This window comes from Musca domestica, unplaced genomic scaffold, assembly GCF_030504385.1.
Source record: "Musca domestica strain aabys unplaced genomic scaffold, Musca_domestica.polishedcontigs.V.1.1 29, whole genome shotgun sequence".
Classification (NCBI taxonomy): domain Eukaryota; kingdom Metazoa; phylum Arthropoda; class Insecta; order Diptera; family Muscidae; genus Musca; species Musca domestica.
The window spans coordinates 6,081,512-6,100,947 of record NW_026712296.1 but is presented as its reverse complement, the minus strand read 5'-3'; the positions used below and the strand labels follow the sequence as shown (position 1 = coordinate 6,100,947).

The 19,436-nt window shown below is 34.0% G+C and overlaps 1 protein-coding gene across 1 annotated transcript in view; it reads right to left on the bottom strand.

Annotated features, from left to right (window-relative positions):
- The window catches only part of LOC101896759 (dynein axonemal heavy chain 3), a 204,434-nt gene that overhangs the window by 177,711 nt on the left and 7,287 nt on the right, over positions 1-19,436 (bottom strand). Inside the window, exons 9-10 of the mRNA XM_059124418.1 lie at positions 2,389-2,505; positions 1,907-2,073 (exon numbers count right to left, since the gene is read on the bottom strand). Coding sequence (XP_058980401.1) covers positions 1,907-2,073; positions 2,389-2,505 — 284 coding nt within the window. The remainder of the gene's footprint in view (positions 1-1,906; positions 2,074-2,388; positions 2,506-19,436) is intronic.

The window sequence follows — 19,436 nt, the reverse complement described above, 5'->3', positions numbered from 1 at the left end:
TTAAAGTGAAATTTATTTGGAACTGGAGTATTTAATGTTATAAAGCAAATAAAATGATCAAATTATCATTTCTATACAAGAAGACATCTTCTTCTTAATACAATTCATAGGTGGAAGACATGTTGAAGGTTTTTTTTTCTAATGGAGTCAACAACTAAAATAGTTTTGCAAAGAAGTCAAGCTAGATATATGAAATTTAAATACGAGCATCATTTATAGTTACGGTGTGGACTAAGGGCATATTTTAGGAAATTTAAACTAAATAGATAATAAAAGTATTATCAAGTTAAAAAGCAGATAAGTTCGGCCGGGCTTAAATTTTAACAGCCTCCACCATTTTCAAGAAACTTGAAATATTTCCAAAAATCCGTCGACAAATACGACTCAAAGGAAAACCTTCATAAGTAATTTTTGATATCATAGGCTGCAGTTTTCATTACTAAGTTTAAATACGAAATTTGAAACAGTTCGGGTGAATAATATTGCTTATATCATCAGACTACCGAATGAAGGGAGGTGCCTTATATGTGGGCTATATGAAGACGTGGACCAATATAGACAATTTTACGTCATAGGTTGTAGTGCCTATTACGAACTTTAAATATGAAATTTGGAACGATCCCGGTAAAAATGTCGATAAAATCACCAAAACACCGAATTAAGGGAGGTATCATTATGTGGGGCTATATTAATGAGTGAACCTGTATAGACAATTTTCTGTCATTGACTGTTCTATGAAATAATTTGAAACAATTCCGGTCTATAATGTCTTTAAAATCATCAAAATTCCTAACTTTTGGAGGTACCGTTCTATATAAAGACAAGGGCCTGCATTTGCAATTTTTATGTCGTAGGAAGTAAGATCTTAAAATACGAAATTTGAAACCGTCCCGGTAAATAATGTGGATAAAATCATCAAAATACCGAATATTGGGAATAGGTTGTATGGAGATATAGAGGGCTGCATCTGATATCTGGTACAAATATATAATTCTAGCGGAGTGCATATTAAAAATGTGAGGGACTTAAACACCAAATAGGATGAAGCATATACATGAGAGCTATAGGTATATCTGAACCGATTCAGATTTATTATACAGGCTTCTATACTGAATTCGTTCGGATGTACAAAAATTTAGGTCATTTGGACTGATATTGTCCATTTGGTGCACAATTAACCCGAAATCGGTTGAAATATGGGGGCTATATCTAATTTTGAACTGATCCTCACCAAATTCAATTGGGTTCGTCCTTGGGCCAAACAAATATTGTTTGGAAAATGTTACCTCGCCTGGAAAATGTTACCTTACCTGAAGATCCTCAAAATTAACTATGGACATATCTCTCTTCCTTCTCCATGTTACAAACAAATACAAAAAGACATAATATCCTTGTCGTATTTAAAGTTTGAATGGGTGCTGCAGCCTATGACAAAAAACTTTATATGCAGGCCCACGTCTTCTTATAGGGCCCATATAACGGCCTTTGAGCAGTATTTTTCGACGGATTTTTTTAGAAATTGTTCAAGTTCCTTCAAAATGGTGGAGAATATTAAAAGTTCGACACGGCTGAACTTAGCTCCGTTTTTTAATAATATTAATAATAATAATAATAATAATAATATTAATAATAATAATAATAATAATAATAGTAATAATAATAATAATAATAATAATAATAATAATATTAATAATAATAATAAGAATAATAATAATAATAATAATAATAATAATAATAATAATAATAATAATAATAATAATAATAATAATAATAATAATAATAATAATAATAATAATAATAATAATAATAATAATAATAATAATAATAATAATAATAATAATAATAATAATAATAATAATAATAATAATAATAACGAATTTACTTTTACACTTAGTTTTCTACTTACCTTAACAAATATCGCAGAAATGCACGTTTTACAAAATACCTAAAATCTTCCTGCAAATCTATAAGAGATGATATAATCAAGACAGCAAAATCTGTTGGTATTTGCCTTTCGCCGCTAAATAGATAATCCATTAACATAATTTCCGGAAATATTTTTGGCCATAATTTCTGAAATTGAAACAAGATATATATGATTGAATACATTTTTACATTACATCTACCAGCACTACAACAAAGAAACCCATACATTAAATTAAAATTTATACATTAAAACTTATACGGAATAAAAGAATTTTTCCTCTGGTAATATATGTAGTGGTGATTTTCAAACATTTATGGACCCAAATATTTAAAAGCTAATTAAAAACAGTGCACAGTTGAGAGTTTTTCCTTTAGTTGACGTTTTTTTGAAACATTTTACCCATATTTGAGAGTTAAAACTGACTGTTTGTCTTTGAATATTACTTAAAATGGTTATCTTACCTCTTCCTTCTGTATGAATTTGTATGCATCCCGCAGGTATGTACGATTACAATTGACTCTTGGTAAAACTTTCTTGATTAGTTTTGAGGGATAAGTCTCCAAGTTGGTTATTGAAAGCTGAAACAAATAATAAAAACGAAACTGGGTTTTATACATGTGTGAAACGAAAATATATATAGTCTGTTCAGCAAATTTATTTTTCTTCCAATTGCAAGGCAAATGACAGAAATATAGAATTTTTGGTTTTCGTAAGTAAGTAAACAAAAAGAGCTTTTTTCTATATGCAAATTTTGGTTCAATTAACTCCAACACAAATAAATCGAAATGCCAAAATAGACAATCAAAAAATATTCACAAAATTTAAACAAGATAAAATATTGTGTTTGAAAAATGGATATTTCACACCAAAGGTATGGTCCATTTCATCAGCTGTGCTGTGTCAACCCCAAAAAGTGCGCTTCTTCGCTGTTTTCAACTCTAAACTCAAGCAAAGTTAGATGCCAATTGGTATATAATTATGACATGAGAGACTACAAAATCAGACAAATCTCTTGCTGGTCCATTTCACGTTTTTATTCTGACCCTTACCAATATTTCGAGGTTTGTGGCATCGCCTGACCTTTGCGGATTAGGTTGGCCACCCCCATTTACACTTTTATTTAAAATAGAAAATCCCGGACATAATCCCCACACCGAAAAAAGATCATAGTTCCCATAATAAAGTGGGGAATATGACCATTTGCTGTGGGGACTACTTACAAAAATAATTAATAATAATTAAATTAAATTATGGGGGTTATATCTGCCACTCTATTGTTTTTATGACCGTTTTTTTTTTTTCTTGGATATAATCCCCATTCCATTATAGGGGTTATGTCACAATCTCCAGAAAGTTGCGGACATAATCTCTTTAATATTGAGTACGTATGTGGGTGTGCGAAAAAATGTATATTTTCTCCTCTGGTTATGTCCTGCACCTAAAGTTCATAATTTTTATAAGTAGCCGGCCTTTGGCCGTGGTTTGAGATTTTTATACCCTCCACCATACATAGCATGGAGGGTATATTAAGTTTGTCATTCCGTTTGTAACTCATCGAAATAATTATTTTAGACATAACAAAGTATATATATTTTTGATCAGCGTAAAATTCTAAGGCGATTCAGCCCTGTCCTTCTGTTGAAATCACGCTAAAGTCAACACGAATAAAGTTAGGAAGCTAATTTTTTGCACAGATCAGTCTTTTGACTGCAGGCAGGTCAAGTTCGAAGATGGACACGATACCGACATTCGGCATTTTGACGATTTTAGCCACATTTTCCAACGGAATTGTCTGAAAATCCACACAGGGAGTTCTTCGAGTACTTTACTCTCTGAAAGAGAATTGTTTATATATGTGTTGGTGAAATTATTAGTGCACTAAAAATACAGTGCATTATGCTCATCTCTGATTCTAATATATCAAATATATAGGAAGTGAATATTTTAAATTGGTTATTAATCATTTAAATAATTTTTTAGCAAATTTTTTCGATAAGAATATAAACAATAAATGAGGCCATTTCTATAAAATACGTAGGCTCGATTACTTATATTTTAAATTGGTTATAAATTATTTAAATATTTTTTAGCAATTTTTTTCGAAAAAAATATATACTTTTTATTACTATTTGTTATACCCTACAACACTATGTGTTGGGGGTATTATACGTTTGATTGGGCCAGAAATTATGTAACACCTCGAAATATTGCTTTCCCATATAGGAAAGTATATATGGATCTTCCTATATCGCCGAGCTAAGTCGAGTCCAAGTTAATTTGTAATCACTCTACAGGTCGCAATTACGGCCCGATCTTCACGAAATTTAGAATGGAGGTGGGGCTAGAATCAGAATAGAACCCTATTGCTTTCCTGATTTTGCAGTTGCTCTACTGGTCGCAATTATGGACCAATCGAAGCGGGAGTTAGTATGTGGCTAGAGCTTATGGCTGGGCAGAAGTCTTCAAATTTTGGTGGTCATCGGGTAATATTTAGTGGGTGAAATATACCATAACATTTGTGTTAAATGAAAGTCAAATTTTCCATTAAACCGCGAATATTTTTAGTCCCGGCGAAATTACAAAAAGACGAACGGGTCAATCCCGACCGTTACGTAGATGCAGATAGTAATTATATCGGATATATATAACGAAATATATACAATGTATGTATACAAAGGAGAGAATGCTTATATCTCAAGAATGGCTGGACAGATTTTGTAGTATTTTGTGACATTTTTTTATTTTTCATATTTTTATCGCATGCGATTTTTTTTAATTTGACTTATAATATTGAAGTGTTTGTTTTGTAATATTATTTTGATTTTTCACCTTACAACACTGGTTGGGGATATTATTTACGGATTGCAATTATCGTCCAATCCTCATAAAATTTTCACTAGGGTAGGGTTAGGCTCAGAAGGGTTGGGCCTATTGTTTTCAAAGATGTCCGCAATATATTTGGGTGTTTAAATGAACCAAAACCAGAAAAGTATTCCTGATCACACAATGGAAGCCAATCGACACGCTTAAGAAGAGAGTTAAGGACAGGGAAGAATCGAAGCAGTTTGGATGACCACTGGATTATATTTAGCTATAAAATGGACCACAACAACTAACAGCACGACGGAGTGTGTAAATATTGGGCAAATGTCCCTGTTCAAAATGCTAAGGGTAATATCTGGTCAGTGCTCCGTGACATAATTTCAAAAGCGAAATCTTCCAAAATGGGTTGGGACATAAAGGGCCTTCTAACATATTGTAGTGTAGTAGGGTATCACATGGTCGGCCCGGAACGACTATAGCCTTTGCGTACTTGTTATACATAAATTATATATATTTGCATATTTCTAAGTTTCCATATAAAAAAGAAATAATAAATGATACCATTTCTATAAAATACGTAGGCTCGATTATTTATGATGTCCGTGTTTTTTACAAGGACATATCAAATGTGCTGAATAAAACAATAAAACAATGAAATAATAAATTAATCAATTGTATTTAAACTTAGATTTTCTTATCTGGTTTGCATTTATAGGTAGACGCAAACTGGAATTATATGGCCACTGCCATTTCCAAGTTCCATTATTTGGATTCTATTATTTGTCTACGTTGCTTTCAAATACATTCTATCCATAAATCACAAATAATTTATATACAATTGTTTTTTAAACGATTAATTTTGCGTAGCAACATTTTAAAATACAAACATTCAAAGTACATATGCACGTTTTTGATGGAATTTCATGAGTGACCTATATGTACAGGGTGAATAAATTTTTTTCTGGAAAATTCCCACCAAAATGCTTTTGTTCGCTTGTAAACAATATAACGAACTGTCACTTGAATAATTTTAAAGGCAGTTGGACGAGTGGCTTAGAAGTGAAAGCAGTCTGAAGTTGGTTGGTCATCTCAACCTGTATATTAGATAGTTTCAAGCCATGTCATGAAGCGATAGAACTAATGTCCAGGAATGCAGGAATATTACAAGCCTACCCACCAATACTGGCCCACATGCAACAGTTCAAAATTCTGACTTCAGCCGTTATAGCCAGTCACCATTAACCCATATATTTTATTTATACATGTTTCTATCGACATTATTTTGCGCCAGAGACAACTGGTATATGAAGTGAGTGTCTGTTGATGGCGGGAATACTTTTTTGTATGTGTTTAAAATATTTTATTTATAAATATTTTATTTATTTCATGACACATTTTCTCTATTTGTAGAATAAAACATTCTTTTTTGGATGCTCAAATAAGTTATCACAACGTATTGAAAAAAACAAAAAGAAGAACAATGACATAAACCGCAAAAAATCTCAGCATTTAACCAACCATTGATGAACTGAATAAATTGTGGTTCACAAATTTTCAAAATACGAATACACACAGAGTCCTTTTTATGTTGTCCCGTTTTTACTGCGGTCTGACCAACTGTTCGGTTGGATGGACAACCGAAATGATTTGTTTGGTTTATGACCCCCGTTGGTTGTATGTGAAAATGTTTTTTTTTTAATTTTTTTTTTTACTCTCAAGTGTTAGCAAACAAATTAGTCATGGCCTCTACTCCATGATGGAGGCATAAGAGACTCATGTTGCGCCATCCTTTTATGATGTGACATTTTGGTTGTTTATGCCAGTATATTTTTATTATGATATTTTACGAATCATAAAGTTTAATAACCTTTCTTTTATATTTTCACCAATATATATATATATATATATATATATATGAATATTTAAATTTTTGTGACAATTGCTATAACCTTAATCTGTCCTAGATAATGGTGTGTGACATTTAATGATATGCTATAAAATAGATGATTTATGCTCGTGCTTTATTTCTTAAAAGGAGAGTAGAATCCAAGTAACCACAATCCTTCATGGCATCATTTTCAACGTGGTCTTCTATTTCAATAGAATTTTAAGAAATGTTGTGGTAGAAGTTTGTAACGGGTGCTTGTCGATTTTTGATCAATGGAATTTTTGTGAAATTTGATGTTAATTAACCAGTAAGGAAAGATCAAAAGTCAGGCGGGGCCGACTATATGTTACCCTACATATGCGTATTTAGTAGAGCTTACTTAACAAAAACCTTTATATTGGGAATTTATGGGATTAGATCACAACATTGCTATATAGTGCATGATACAGGGTGAGATGGAAAAACCGCAACCAACTTCAGACTGCTGTCATTTCTAAGCCACTCGTCCAACATCTGTTAAAATTAATCCAGTGACAGCTCATTATATCGCTTACAAGCGTACAAAAGCATTTTGGTAAGAATTCTCCAGAAAAAAGTTATTCGTGATGGAATTCAAGCTTGTTAGTGTGATTTCTTTATATTTGGGTGGAAAACCACAAGTGGCTATCGTTAGAGCACTCCAGCATTTAAATGTGAATAAATCTTTTGTGTCTCGTACCAATGCTCGTTACCGTGATACTGGTAGCGTAGCCCAATGCCAAGGAAGTGGACGGAAGAAAACAGCAACATAAGTAGAAATGGTTCGAAAAGTAATGAAGCGACTTGATCGCTTCTCGTGAGCTGAACATATCGCAATATTCCATTCCGCAAATATTGAATAATGAGCTCGGGGTAAAGTTATTTAAAATTCCAAAATGTGCAAGAACTTACACCGCAACAGAAAGGAAATAGACTCAAAAGAGCTAAAGATTTGCTTCGCTTGGCCGAAAGTGGTGAACTGCCGAATTTGGTTTTCTCCGATGAGGAAACATTCGTTGTCCAGCAGTTTGTAAACAAACAAAATGATCGTGTTTACTTGCCAAAAAGGTCAGCTGAAATGTGCACTTTCGGTAGGCCACCAAAACTTAAGCGCCGGCCGCAGACCTTGGACCATCGCAACAGTACTCAGCACCAACGCACTCAGCACGCACCACCCAAGAATTTTTATAAAATGAGATTGCTCCCTTCATTTCCAGCGCATAATGGCCACCAAAATCTCCGGATACCAATCCTTTAGACTATTGTGTCTGAAGTATTTTGGAAAGCAAGGTTGGCACTAAAATATATCAAAGAGTCGATCACCACAAGCAAGCACTTCCCCAGGAATGGGCCAAAATACCGCAGTTCAACTTTCGGGCAGCGTTTGACGGTTTCATTGGCCGTTTGAAGGCCATAATTGCCACAGGTGACCAATTCGAACAAATCTAAATTCTAAGATTTGATGCTATTTCCGATATTTTTGCTTTCATTCAATTAAAGAAAAAAAAAATGTAAACATTATTGCGTTTGATTTAGTTGCAGTTTTTTTTATCTCATAACATTTTTATTGGTGCAATAAATATACCGGACCGATGTTCACCAAATTGTTCAATTGGGCTGAATATGAAAAGATCTATTCAATTTGGGCTGATATCGCATATATGATTAGCAATAACGGTAAAATCGAAGCAATAACCGATCTCGTTAAAATTTGGCATACGTTTTTTCGAGCAGTATCTGATGCCCGGCACCAAATATCATTATTTTGGAGTGTATATTACGCATGTGAGGGACTTAAACAAGAAATCGGATGAAAAGTGTATATGGGAGCTATATCTGAAACGATTTTCTCCAAATATGATGTACTTGCTTCTGACTGACATGCATAAACCAACTCAGAAGGTGATTCTATGAAGATTTTGGGTCTATCTCGCTTCCTTCTCTTAAAAAATGTCAAGCTTAGTTGCTATAATTTACGGCGATTTTTCGATATTTATATTATACTAGCTGAACCCGGTGCGCTTCGCTACCCCTTTTGATTTTATATGCATTCAAAATTTTATTTACGAATAAATGTTGGTTAAAAAAAAAACAAATTTAAAAAGTAAAAAAAAAAAAAATTATTGCACTACTTTAATGCGTAAATAACCAAAACCATTAGAAAAGCAGTCCTTCGGATTTATTTATTTCATAGCAAATACCAAGCGTGCAGTAAACTGCAATCTTTTGAAGTTGAGTGGAATTTCTATTGCAATTAGTGAATTCGAGATAGCAACATACTTCGCCGTAATAAGCGTATTTCAAATCAATTGTTGTGTTGTTTTTTAGTGTTAGCCTAAGGCATTGTGGGTTCTTATTAAAATCATATCCCAATCTGATCCGATTTAAATATAATTTAAAAAAAAAATTACTTTTGCACCAAATTCCGCCACACCTTTCATATTTCATTGAAATTGGTGCATCAAATATGTGAAATCGGCCGATAATATATATATGGGAGCTATATCCAAATCCTAACTAATTTCCAATTAATTTGTCACATTTATTATTGTAACCAAATTCCGCCACACATTCTGAATTTCATTGGTATCGGTTATATATATCATGTTTGGTGCATAACATGTATGAAATCGGCCGAAATTTATATGTTAGCTATATCCAAACCTCAACTGATTTCAATATATTTTGGCAATTTTTTCTGGTGCCAGATTTTGTCTCCTCGCTTTGGGTGCATCAAATATGTGAAATCGGCTGAGTATATATATGGGAGCTATAATCGAATCTGGGCGTATTTGAATATAATTTGTCAAATTTATTTTTGTACCAAATTTAGCCACTCATGCCGAATTTCATTGGAATCGGAAATACGTATCGTGTTTTGTGCATCAAATATGTGAAATCGGCGGAAAATATATATGGGAGCTATATCCAAATCTGAACGGATTTTAATATAATTTAACTAATTTATTTTCTAATCAATCCCGTTACATATTCCAAATTTCTTTGGAATCGAACATACATATAGTGTATGGTACATAAAATACATGAAATCTGTCGAAAATATATATGAGAGCTATATCCAAATCTGAACCGATTTTAATATAATTTGACAAATGTATATTTGTTTTAATTTCCGCTACACATTCCAAATTTCATTGAAATTAGAGATACATAGCGTGTATATATGGGAGCTATATCCAAATCTGAACCGATTTCAATATAATTTGACAAATCTATTTTCGGATTAAATCCCGTCACACATTCCAAATTTCATTGGAATCGAACATTCATATTGTGTTTGAGGCATCAAATGAACGAAATCAGTCGAAAATATATATGGGAGCTATATCCAAATCTGAACCGATTACAATATAATTTGGCAAACTTATTTTTGTTCCAAATTCCGTTATGTGCATATAAAATCTAAATTTTTGGGAGGTACTTCCGATTCTGATGCTATATCTCCAGTTCCAAGTGGAAATTCAAAAATGTATATAGCCTATGTTACTTTCAGGCGGTGTTGCAGTATATATGGAAATTTTCAGGAAAATCTATTCAGCGGTTTTCGAGTCCATAAATTACAAACAAACAAACAAACATTTTCCTCTTTTATAGATATAGATATAGATTTTATATATCGATTTCGCAATTTATTTTATTTTTTATTATTTATTTTTATTTTGCACCTCTCTATCAGTGTGCTTTATCCTAAAGCAGTTTCGCAAATATTCATTTCCATAGCAACCTTCGCAAAAATTAAAGACAATACCGGCCTCATACAAATGCGATAACGTTAGTAAAGTACTTCATCAATTGAAGTGATGTTTCACTTCAAAATGCATTTAAATAAAAAATGTTCTCCAATAAATGTCTTTGCCTTGCTAAGATATTTACAAGATTGTTCATCAAATACAAGTGCTTTTATTCCCAAAGGGCAAATCGTATTTTTTAATATCGAATAAAATATATTAAAATCTTTGAATGGCAACAAATACACCTGTTTTCATGCAAATATATTTATATTAAATGTTTACAAAGTAAAAAAAAAATGTTTACACACTCGTATATACTTATATTCAAATAGAAAAAATGTTATAGCAAACCTTTCAAAACGGAAACATGGTAAAAAGTAGTTAAGTTCAGTCGAACCGAATCTTTAATACCCTCCACCATTTGGAAGGAATTTAGAAAAAAAATGTTAAAAAATACTGCTAAAATCATCAAAATACCGTTTCACTGGGGCCTATGCGAAGACGTGGACCATCTGTTTGCAAATTTTTATACTCTCAGCCACATGGCTAATGAGAACACCCTCAGCTCCGGGTAATGAGGGTATATATTGTTGATACATCGAAAATGTGGCTCATGAAAGAACGGGTTTAGACAAAAAGTATTTTTGGACCAAATCCGTTTCAGGACATTTGGACTATCTAGGGGTATTCGTCCGTCCGTTCGTTCATCTCTCTGTCGTCTGACTGTTTGGTGCGCATGATAACTCTAGAAGGAAGAATCCGATTTGGTCCAAATTCAGTACATCGTAATAGTTTGGTCAAACTTATATTGAGTTCGGAGATGGATAATATTGGTCCACCCCTTCTGGCACCTCCTCCACAACAGATCAAATTTTTCACAGAAAATAATGAACTATATAGAAGAAGAAAAGATTGCTAGGTCAGGTGCGAAAATGACCCCATATCAGCACACTCGTTCATGTACATCCCCCACAAAGAGTCAAAATTTTGGATAATTATAACTTTTACAAAATGTGAAATAAGAATCATATTGTCTTCAAACTTCACAGATCTCAATATTTTTACCAACACAAGATGTAGTGTGAAGATGGGAAATATCGGTTCACTCCTGCAAGCACCTCCCTCACAAAGGGTAAAAATGTAGAATAATCGTCTCTCTTATAAAATGTGAAATAAGAGTCCCATTGTCTTCAGATTTCACACATCCCAATACTTTTACCAATACAAAAACTGGTATCAAGAATGGATAGAACGGACAACTCCATGTGGTACCTTCCCCAGAACGGTTCACATTTTCTACATATAGCGAACACATACTCCCAATTTAGAGCAAATTATGACTAAAGCACTCATAAAACTTTAAATCTTCCGGTACAGTTATATTGCCCATTTTCATACCAAAAGTCGTATAAAACTAAAACACATCTGAGTACAATGTTATCAGTACTTTTTATACCCTCCAGAGGGTACATTAACTTTGTCATTCCGTTTGTAACTCCTCGAAATATTCAAAATAGACCCTACAAAGTATATATAATCTGGATATGGATCAATTCTACGACGATCTAGCGATGTCCGTCCGTCTGTCTGTCTGTTGCAAACACTCTATCTTTCGAAAGAATTGAGATAACATTTTGCATACATGCCAAGTTTACCAGTAGGAAGATTAAGTTCGTAAATAGGGATATGTCGGTCCACGTTTTCGTACAATATAACGGCACCTCCCGAAATTCGATATTTTCATGATTTTAGCGACATTATTTAGCTACCTCCCGATAGACGGTATTTTGATGATTTCAGCAATATTATTAACCGGAATCGTTTCAAATTTCGTATTGGAAGGGTACTACAACCTACAAAGGGTACTACAACTTATGGCAAAAAATTTCCTATGCAGGCCCACGACTTCGTATAGCCCCCATGTAACGGTACCTCCCGATATTCGCTACTTTAATGATTTTAGCGACATTTTTAAAAGGAATTGTTTCAAATTTGGTATTTAAAGTCCGTAATGGATACTACAGTATACAGTTTTCGTATATCCCCAATAAATCGACTTTCAATTAAGTTGTAGTTTTTTCTTTTTTTTTTGAAAATTCCTTCCAATTGGTGGAGGGTATTAAAAGTTCGGCTGGCTGAACTTAGCTTCTTTTTTATTGTTCATGAATAATTTTTTATAGGGAGATAGCGTGATTTCCACAGACAGACAGACATCGCTTAATCGACGTAGAAGTTTATGCTGATCAAGAATACATCTGTTTTGTGGGGTCCTGAATGTTTACTTCGAGGTGTCACAAACGGAGTGACAAAATTAATATACCCTCCATACTATGGTGGAGGCTATAACAAATACAAGAGTTTTCATTGCTACAAAAACAAAAGTTGTAAACAAATAACTTATATAAATATTCAGATATTGTGCCCATCAACCAATAGCTCTCTCATAAAATTAAATATTTTTAATTTTGGAAATTTGACATCTGGGTTTATTTAACTTTTACATAATATTTTTTTGTCAATTCGAGTCTCAAAATCCTTTTTGATTAATTTGAAATGTTCATGTGATATTTATAAAATTTAATTTGAAATTCAGATATTTCATGTAAAAATCAGCATGTCAATAAGAATTAAAAGAATTCCTTTAAAATATAAATTAAGACACAGACCTCCCAAAATGTTGCATGTAGGTAGGGTTAGTGTCCGAATCGAGGCATATATAAAGGGTGAGATAAAACAAGTAAGCAAAGGCTACAGTCGAGCGGGGCCGACCGTTGAATACCCTACAACACTATAATAAACGATACAGTTTATATAGGCGAGAAACTCGAAAGAATTCCACAAGATATTGTGACAAATAATAAAAGAAAACCATCAGGTTTCGTTCTCTAATTTTCGAATAAAAGCAACTTAAACTAATTTGCTCATTTCCAATTTATTGGTAGATGTTGCACGTAAATGGTCTTCCTAGATCTGGAACCAATATTTCCCAAAGACCTATAATCCCTCAGACGTGGCAAAAGATTAACATTTATTATTGGTTTTTGGCTGAAACGCAACGAAATCAGCGTTAACGAAATAGTCAGAAGTGCGTCTTTCCTGTATTTGTGAATTCTCCAAAAAGTCACCGGAATGGATATTTTCGTATTTTGTCTACAAAAGTTGGCAAACTATTTCACACATTGAATATTTTTGGGATGGTCATCCAAAACTGCTTGGCTTTTGCAATGTCCGGTAACCCCCAATCAAATGTGCGTGAGGACTGGGAGATAATTACAACCTGTTGACAAATTTTGCAGTTTTTTGGTCCATTTCAACCCCTAAATATATGGCGATCATCTCCAAAAAGAGTAGGCTTCTATTCTGACCCTCATCTTATCCCCATGCAAAATTTCGTAAGGATCGGGCCATAAATGCGATCTGTATATGATATCCTGATATCCTAACTACTTAGTTTTGTTAGCTGTAGAAATACTACCAAATGTTTAATTCAAAACCAGTAAAGAAAGTCTTAAAGTCAGGCGGGGCCGACTTTATGATACCCTACACCATTTTGCTAATTTAGAAGAGCTCCACATAACAATTAAAAGTTTTTATGGGAGAATTCAATCATACACGCTATGATTATAGTTTTAATTTAAAGTTCAAAGGACTAAATATGCCGAAGCATTTGTATCTTTTAAATTCGGACTTGTATTGCCCATTTGGTGCACAATTATTTTGAAATCGGATAGAGATATATATGGGAGCTATATCCAAATCTGAACCGATCTCGATAAAATTTGGCAAAGATATTTCTGAGCTGTATTTGATATATTTCCCTGAATATCGTTGTTACGGAGTGCATATTACGGTTGTGGGTAACAAAAATAACAAATCGGATGAATAATATATATGGAAGCTATAGCTATATCTGAACCGATCTTCACCAAATTTGACATACTAGCTTCTGGACTCAATTCGGTCGTAAGTGCCAAATTCCATCCCATTTGGACAAATTTTAGACGTTTGGTGCACAATAAACGGTAAATCGGACGAAGTTATATATGGGAGCTATATCCGAATCTGAACCGATCTCCATAAAATTTAGCAAATGTATTTCTGAGCTGTATTTGATATATTTTCCCAAATGTTGTTGTTGCATAGTGCATATTACGGCGGCGGTGGACAAAAATAACAAATCGGACGAACAATATATATGGGAGCTATCGCTAAATCTGAACCGATTTCGATCAAATTTGGCATACATATTTTCAGGCCTAATTTGGGTGTATATGCAAAATTCCATACAATTTAGGCTGATATTACACGTTTGGTGCACAATAAAAGGCAAATCGGACGAAGATATATATGGGAGCTATATCTAAATTTTGACCGATTATCTCCAATTTCAATAGGGTTCGTCCTTGGGCCAAACAAAAGATCTTTGCAAAATTTCATCTGGATCGGGCAATAAATGCGACCTGTACTTTGTTTACAAAAATACATGGACAGACGGACAGACGGACGGACAGACGGACAGACGGACGGACGGACATGCATAAATCGACTCAGAATGTGATTCCATGCAGATCATCAAAAGGAACTATGGGTCTATCTCGTTTCCTTCTGTCTGTTACAAACAAATGCACAAAGACATAATACCCTGACCACCTTGTGGTGTAGGGTATAAGAAAATATGCCAAAAATATGACAAAATTGAAAAAATATGAGAAAATGTTACAAATCCAATATTTTCATCTTTAGAGAGATATTTTATGCGATTTTTAGACGTTTTTTCTTTCCTGCCAGGAGGCCATTCTGAATTAATGAGAACTGTCGAAATCAATTCAGCCGTTCTCGACATATAAGAGATCTTTCAAGCATATCTTCTTTGATAGACATATATGTCGCACATATTTTGCTATATATCCGATTTGTTGGATGTTAACATCAATGTAAAGATCAGAAGTAGCCTTGTCATGGCTTTGTGATTTAGCCGGGATTTAAAATATTCGCGGTTTAATGAAAAATTTTGAATTTTTTCAACACAAAAGATATGGTCTATTTTACCCGCTAAATATTATCCGATGACCACCCAAATTGGTAGGCTTCTTCCCTGCCCTAAACTCTAGCTACATGCGAAATTCCGTCGATTGGTCTAAAATTGCGACCTGTATAGCTACTGCAAAATCCGACATTTTTTCAGTATTTGGTCCATTTCAACCCCTAAACATTTGGCGATCATCTCCAAAAGAAATAGGGTTCTATTCTGACCTCAACCCCACCTACATTCTAAATTTCGTGAAGATCGGGCCATAATTGCGACCTGTAGAGTGATTACAAATTAACATGGACAGACGGACAGACGGACGGACGGACATACATAGCTAGATTGACTCAGCTCGGCGAGCTAGGAAGATCCATATATACTTTCCTATATGGGAAACCAATATTTCGAGGTGTTACATAAATTCTGGCCCAATCAAACTTATAATACCCCCAACACATTGTGTTGTAGGGTATAAAAAAAACAAAGTCAAAATCCATAATTTTAACATTTTGCTTTTTAATTTTATTGAATAAAGGCAAACAATGTCACAACAATTTGATGCTATTACCAAATTTTAGAATAAATTTAGATTTGTTCGAATTGGTCACCTTTGGCCTACAACAGCCAATGAAACCGTCACACACTGCCCGACTGTTGCTCTGGGGTATTTTGGCCCATTCCCGGCGAAGCGCTTGCTTGAGGTGCTCAACACTTTGGTATTTTTTAGTGCCAACCTTGCTTTCCAAAATACTCCATACACAATAATCCAACGGATTGGTAGCCTGGTAGCCAACCGAAGATGCATATTTTCAGCTGACCTCTTTGGCAAGTAAACACGATCATTTTGTTTGTTTACAAACTGCTGGACAACGAATGTTTTCCCATTGGAGAAAACCAAATTCGGCAGTTCACCACTTTCGGCCAAGCGAAGCAACTCTTTAGCTCTTTTGAGTCTATTTTCTTTCTGTTGCGGTGTAAGTTCTTGCAGTTTTTGGAATTTCAATGGCTTTACTCCGAGATCATTTTTTAATATTTGCCAAATGGAGTGTTGCGATATGTTCAGCTCACGAGCCATTTTTCGGCCACTGAGACGCGGGTTTCGATCAAGACGCTTCGTTACTTTTCGAACCATTTCTGCTGATGTTGCAGTTTTCTTCCGTCCACTTCCTTGACATCGGGCTACGCTACCAGGATCATGGTAACGAGAGATGGTACGAGACACAAAAGATTTATTCACATTTAAATGCTGGAGTGCTCTAACCATAGCCACTTGTGGTTTTCCAGCCAAATATTAAGAAATCACACTCTCACGCTTGAATTCCATCACGAATAAATTTTTTCTGCAAAATTCTCACTAAAATGCTTTTGTACGCTTGTAAACAATATAATGAGATGTCACTGGAATAATTTTAAGAGCTATCGGACGAGTGGCTTAGAAATGACAGCAGTCTGAATTTGGTTCAGTTGGCAGTTTTTTCATCACACCCTGTATATTATTAGGTCTAAAATTATTATTTCGATGAGTTACAAACCGAATGACGAACTTGATATAACCTCCATTCTATCATCGCAAGAATCAGGCAGTTTGACATAATGAACTCTTGGGAAATAACATTATTTTTTGGTCTAAAATCCCGACAGGACCGGCATAAAAGCATTTCTTTGTTAGGGATGGACCGATATAGTCCATCTTCGAACTTAATCTTAGATTGTAGAGAAATAAATGCGCTGTTTAAACTTAAGCTTCCCATCTTTGAGACAATTCCGACAAAAGTTGGGCAAAAGTATTTGCACACTATATCTTACATGTTGTACGGAAAATCAGTGTTATTACGGCTTTGGAGGACTATAAAATAGGGTGAAATATGTATATGAGAGCTATGCTGATTTTCATTGAATTTCATATGCTATTGGGGAAGGTATTACGCATTTGGAGCTATATCTGAACAGTGCAATAGAGTTTTACTCCATTGGAAAACAAAACCTCCACCATTTGGAAGGACTTGTATATTTTCAAAATATCCCAAAAATTACTGCTTAAATGAGAATCGTTATATGGGGGTTATACCAAGACCTGCATAAGTCATAGGCTGCAGTACCCATTATGTACTTGGAATACGAAATTTAAAACAATTTCGGTGAATAAATTTTGAAAATACCGAATAGAAGGAATAGAAGGAAGGTACCGTTATATGGAGTCTATACGAAAACGTGGACCGAGATGACACATTTTCGTACTTAACCCGCCTGCTGTTAAATCGACTTAGAATTTTATGCTGATGTAGAATATATATACTTTGTGGGTCTGACATGATTATTTCGAGGAGTTACAAATTGAATGACGACGTTCGACTCGAGCACGACTTTAATAGCAACATATCCAAAGGTTAACGATGTGTACTGAACTATAACGATACATTAGGGAAATCTATATCCTACCTATACTATGCGTGGAATATTTCGAGACAATAACCCTTAAAGGTGCTTTGAACAGACATGTCTATGGACACATACATACACACAGAGTTAACGGGCAGAATGAATGGTTTATTCCACTCATAGTTGCATAAGTAGGTATGATGTGCCTATGTATAGAAAGTTTCACTGGAATGTTTCTAGCCTACCCACCCGGCAGTTTTAAATACCTCAAGGCAGTAGTTTAATGAATATTATTTTAGAATGTTTAAACAAATAAACTCATCTCTCACGTTGAACAGGAGGGAGAAGGACATGTTCACATATAGGAACCGTCAGCGGGTCGCCATTGTTTACTTGGTAAAAGTCCATAGAGTATTTTGTATGGCGTTTGTTAATTAGCTGAATGTATGTTGGACTTTTTGACCAAATTAATTCATCTCTGTTAATAATTAGTTAGATGCCGTCGTTTGCATTCAATGCTGGCTGCATTGTGGTCAGAAGTCAAAATGAATTGCCATGCCTTTAGTTTTATTGGCAGTGTGACTGAAGAAGAAGAATGAATAGAAGAGTGACGGCCTGCCAGGTTCCATGACCGATGCAACAGCCTTAGTGGGGAGAGTTGGTTTTTGTGAAATTCACCAGTAATGTGTAAAGTAAAATTTAAACTTATATAAAAATCCGCACTGCCTTTTCTCTGTAATGTCTTTAATTTCGTTGAAATTCATTTAGTAAAGTGAACTTATCGCTGGATTGTTTGAGTGGAATCTTTCGATTCTTTGAAACCTTTGTCTGCGAACTACTAATGAAGGAAGACACAGAGGGCACTTTCATTAACGAAATGAAACGGATGTGATATTCACTAAAATACTCAAGAATATCTTCTCACTTAGAAATGTTTCAACTATGGAGTATTTTAACAAAAACTGTAGATTGCATTTTTCATTAGCTGTGCTTGTGGGACATATATTGTTTGTTCGGTAACTAGGAAAAAGTAACTAATCTAAAAAACTGCTTCAAATAGTGTATGTAAATTTAATTAAGAGCCAAGGAATGATAAGAAATGTGACATACAGAGAATGTACTTGGATTCAAAAGAGTGATTACATTGGAGTTCAGTTTTTTTTTCAAAGCTGGAAAATACACCAAAGTGATAATTATTTCAAAGAAATTAGGAATAAGGAGAGAATTAGAAATTCTGTTATGGCGGAGAATTAGAAGGATCGAAACAAAAATCTAAAAAAAGTAAATAACAAATATTGAATTTTAAGTAGCGATAATTATCATCTACTAAGAACCCAAAATAGCATATTAGAGCCAAGCAATTCGGTTGAAAATTGTAGCTGAAATCTTTCGAATACTAAACAAGTAATAAAGCAGAAGCAGATGGGCGGAACTTTTAATGTCATCCATCAATCGGAAGGAACTTGCAAAAGTAAAATAAAATAAGTGAAAAAGATGTATGTTCGGCCGGGCCGAACTTTGAATACCCTCCACCATTTGGAACGAATTAAGACATTTTCAAAAAAAAAAAAATAATAATAAATAAATAAATAAAACCCATTAAAAATTCTGTTAAAATCC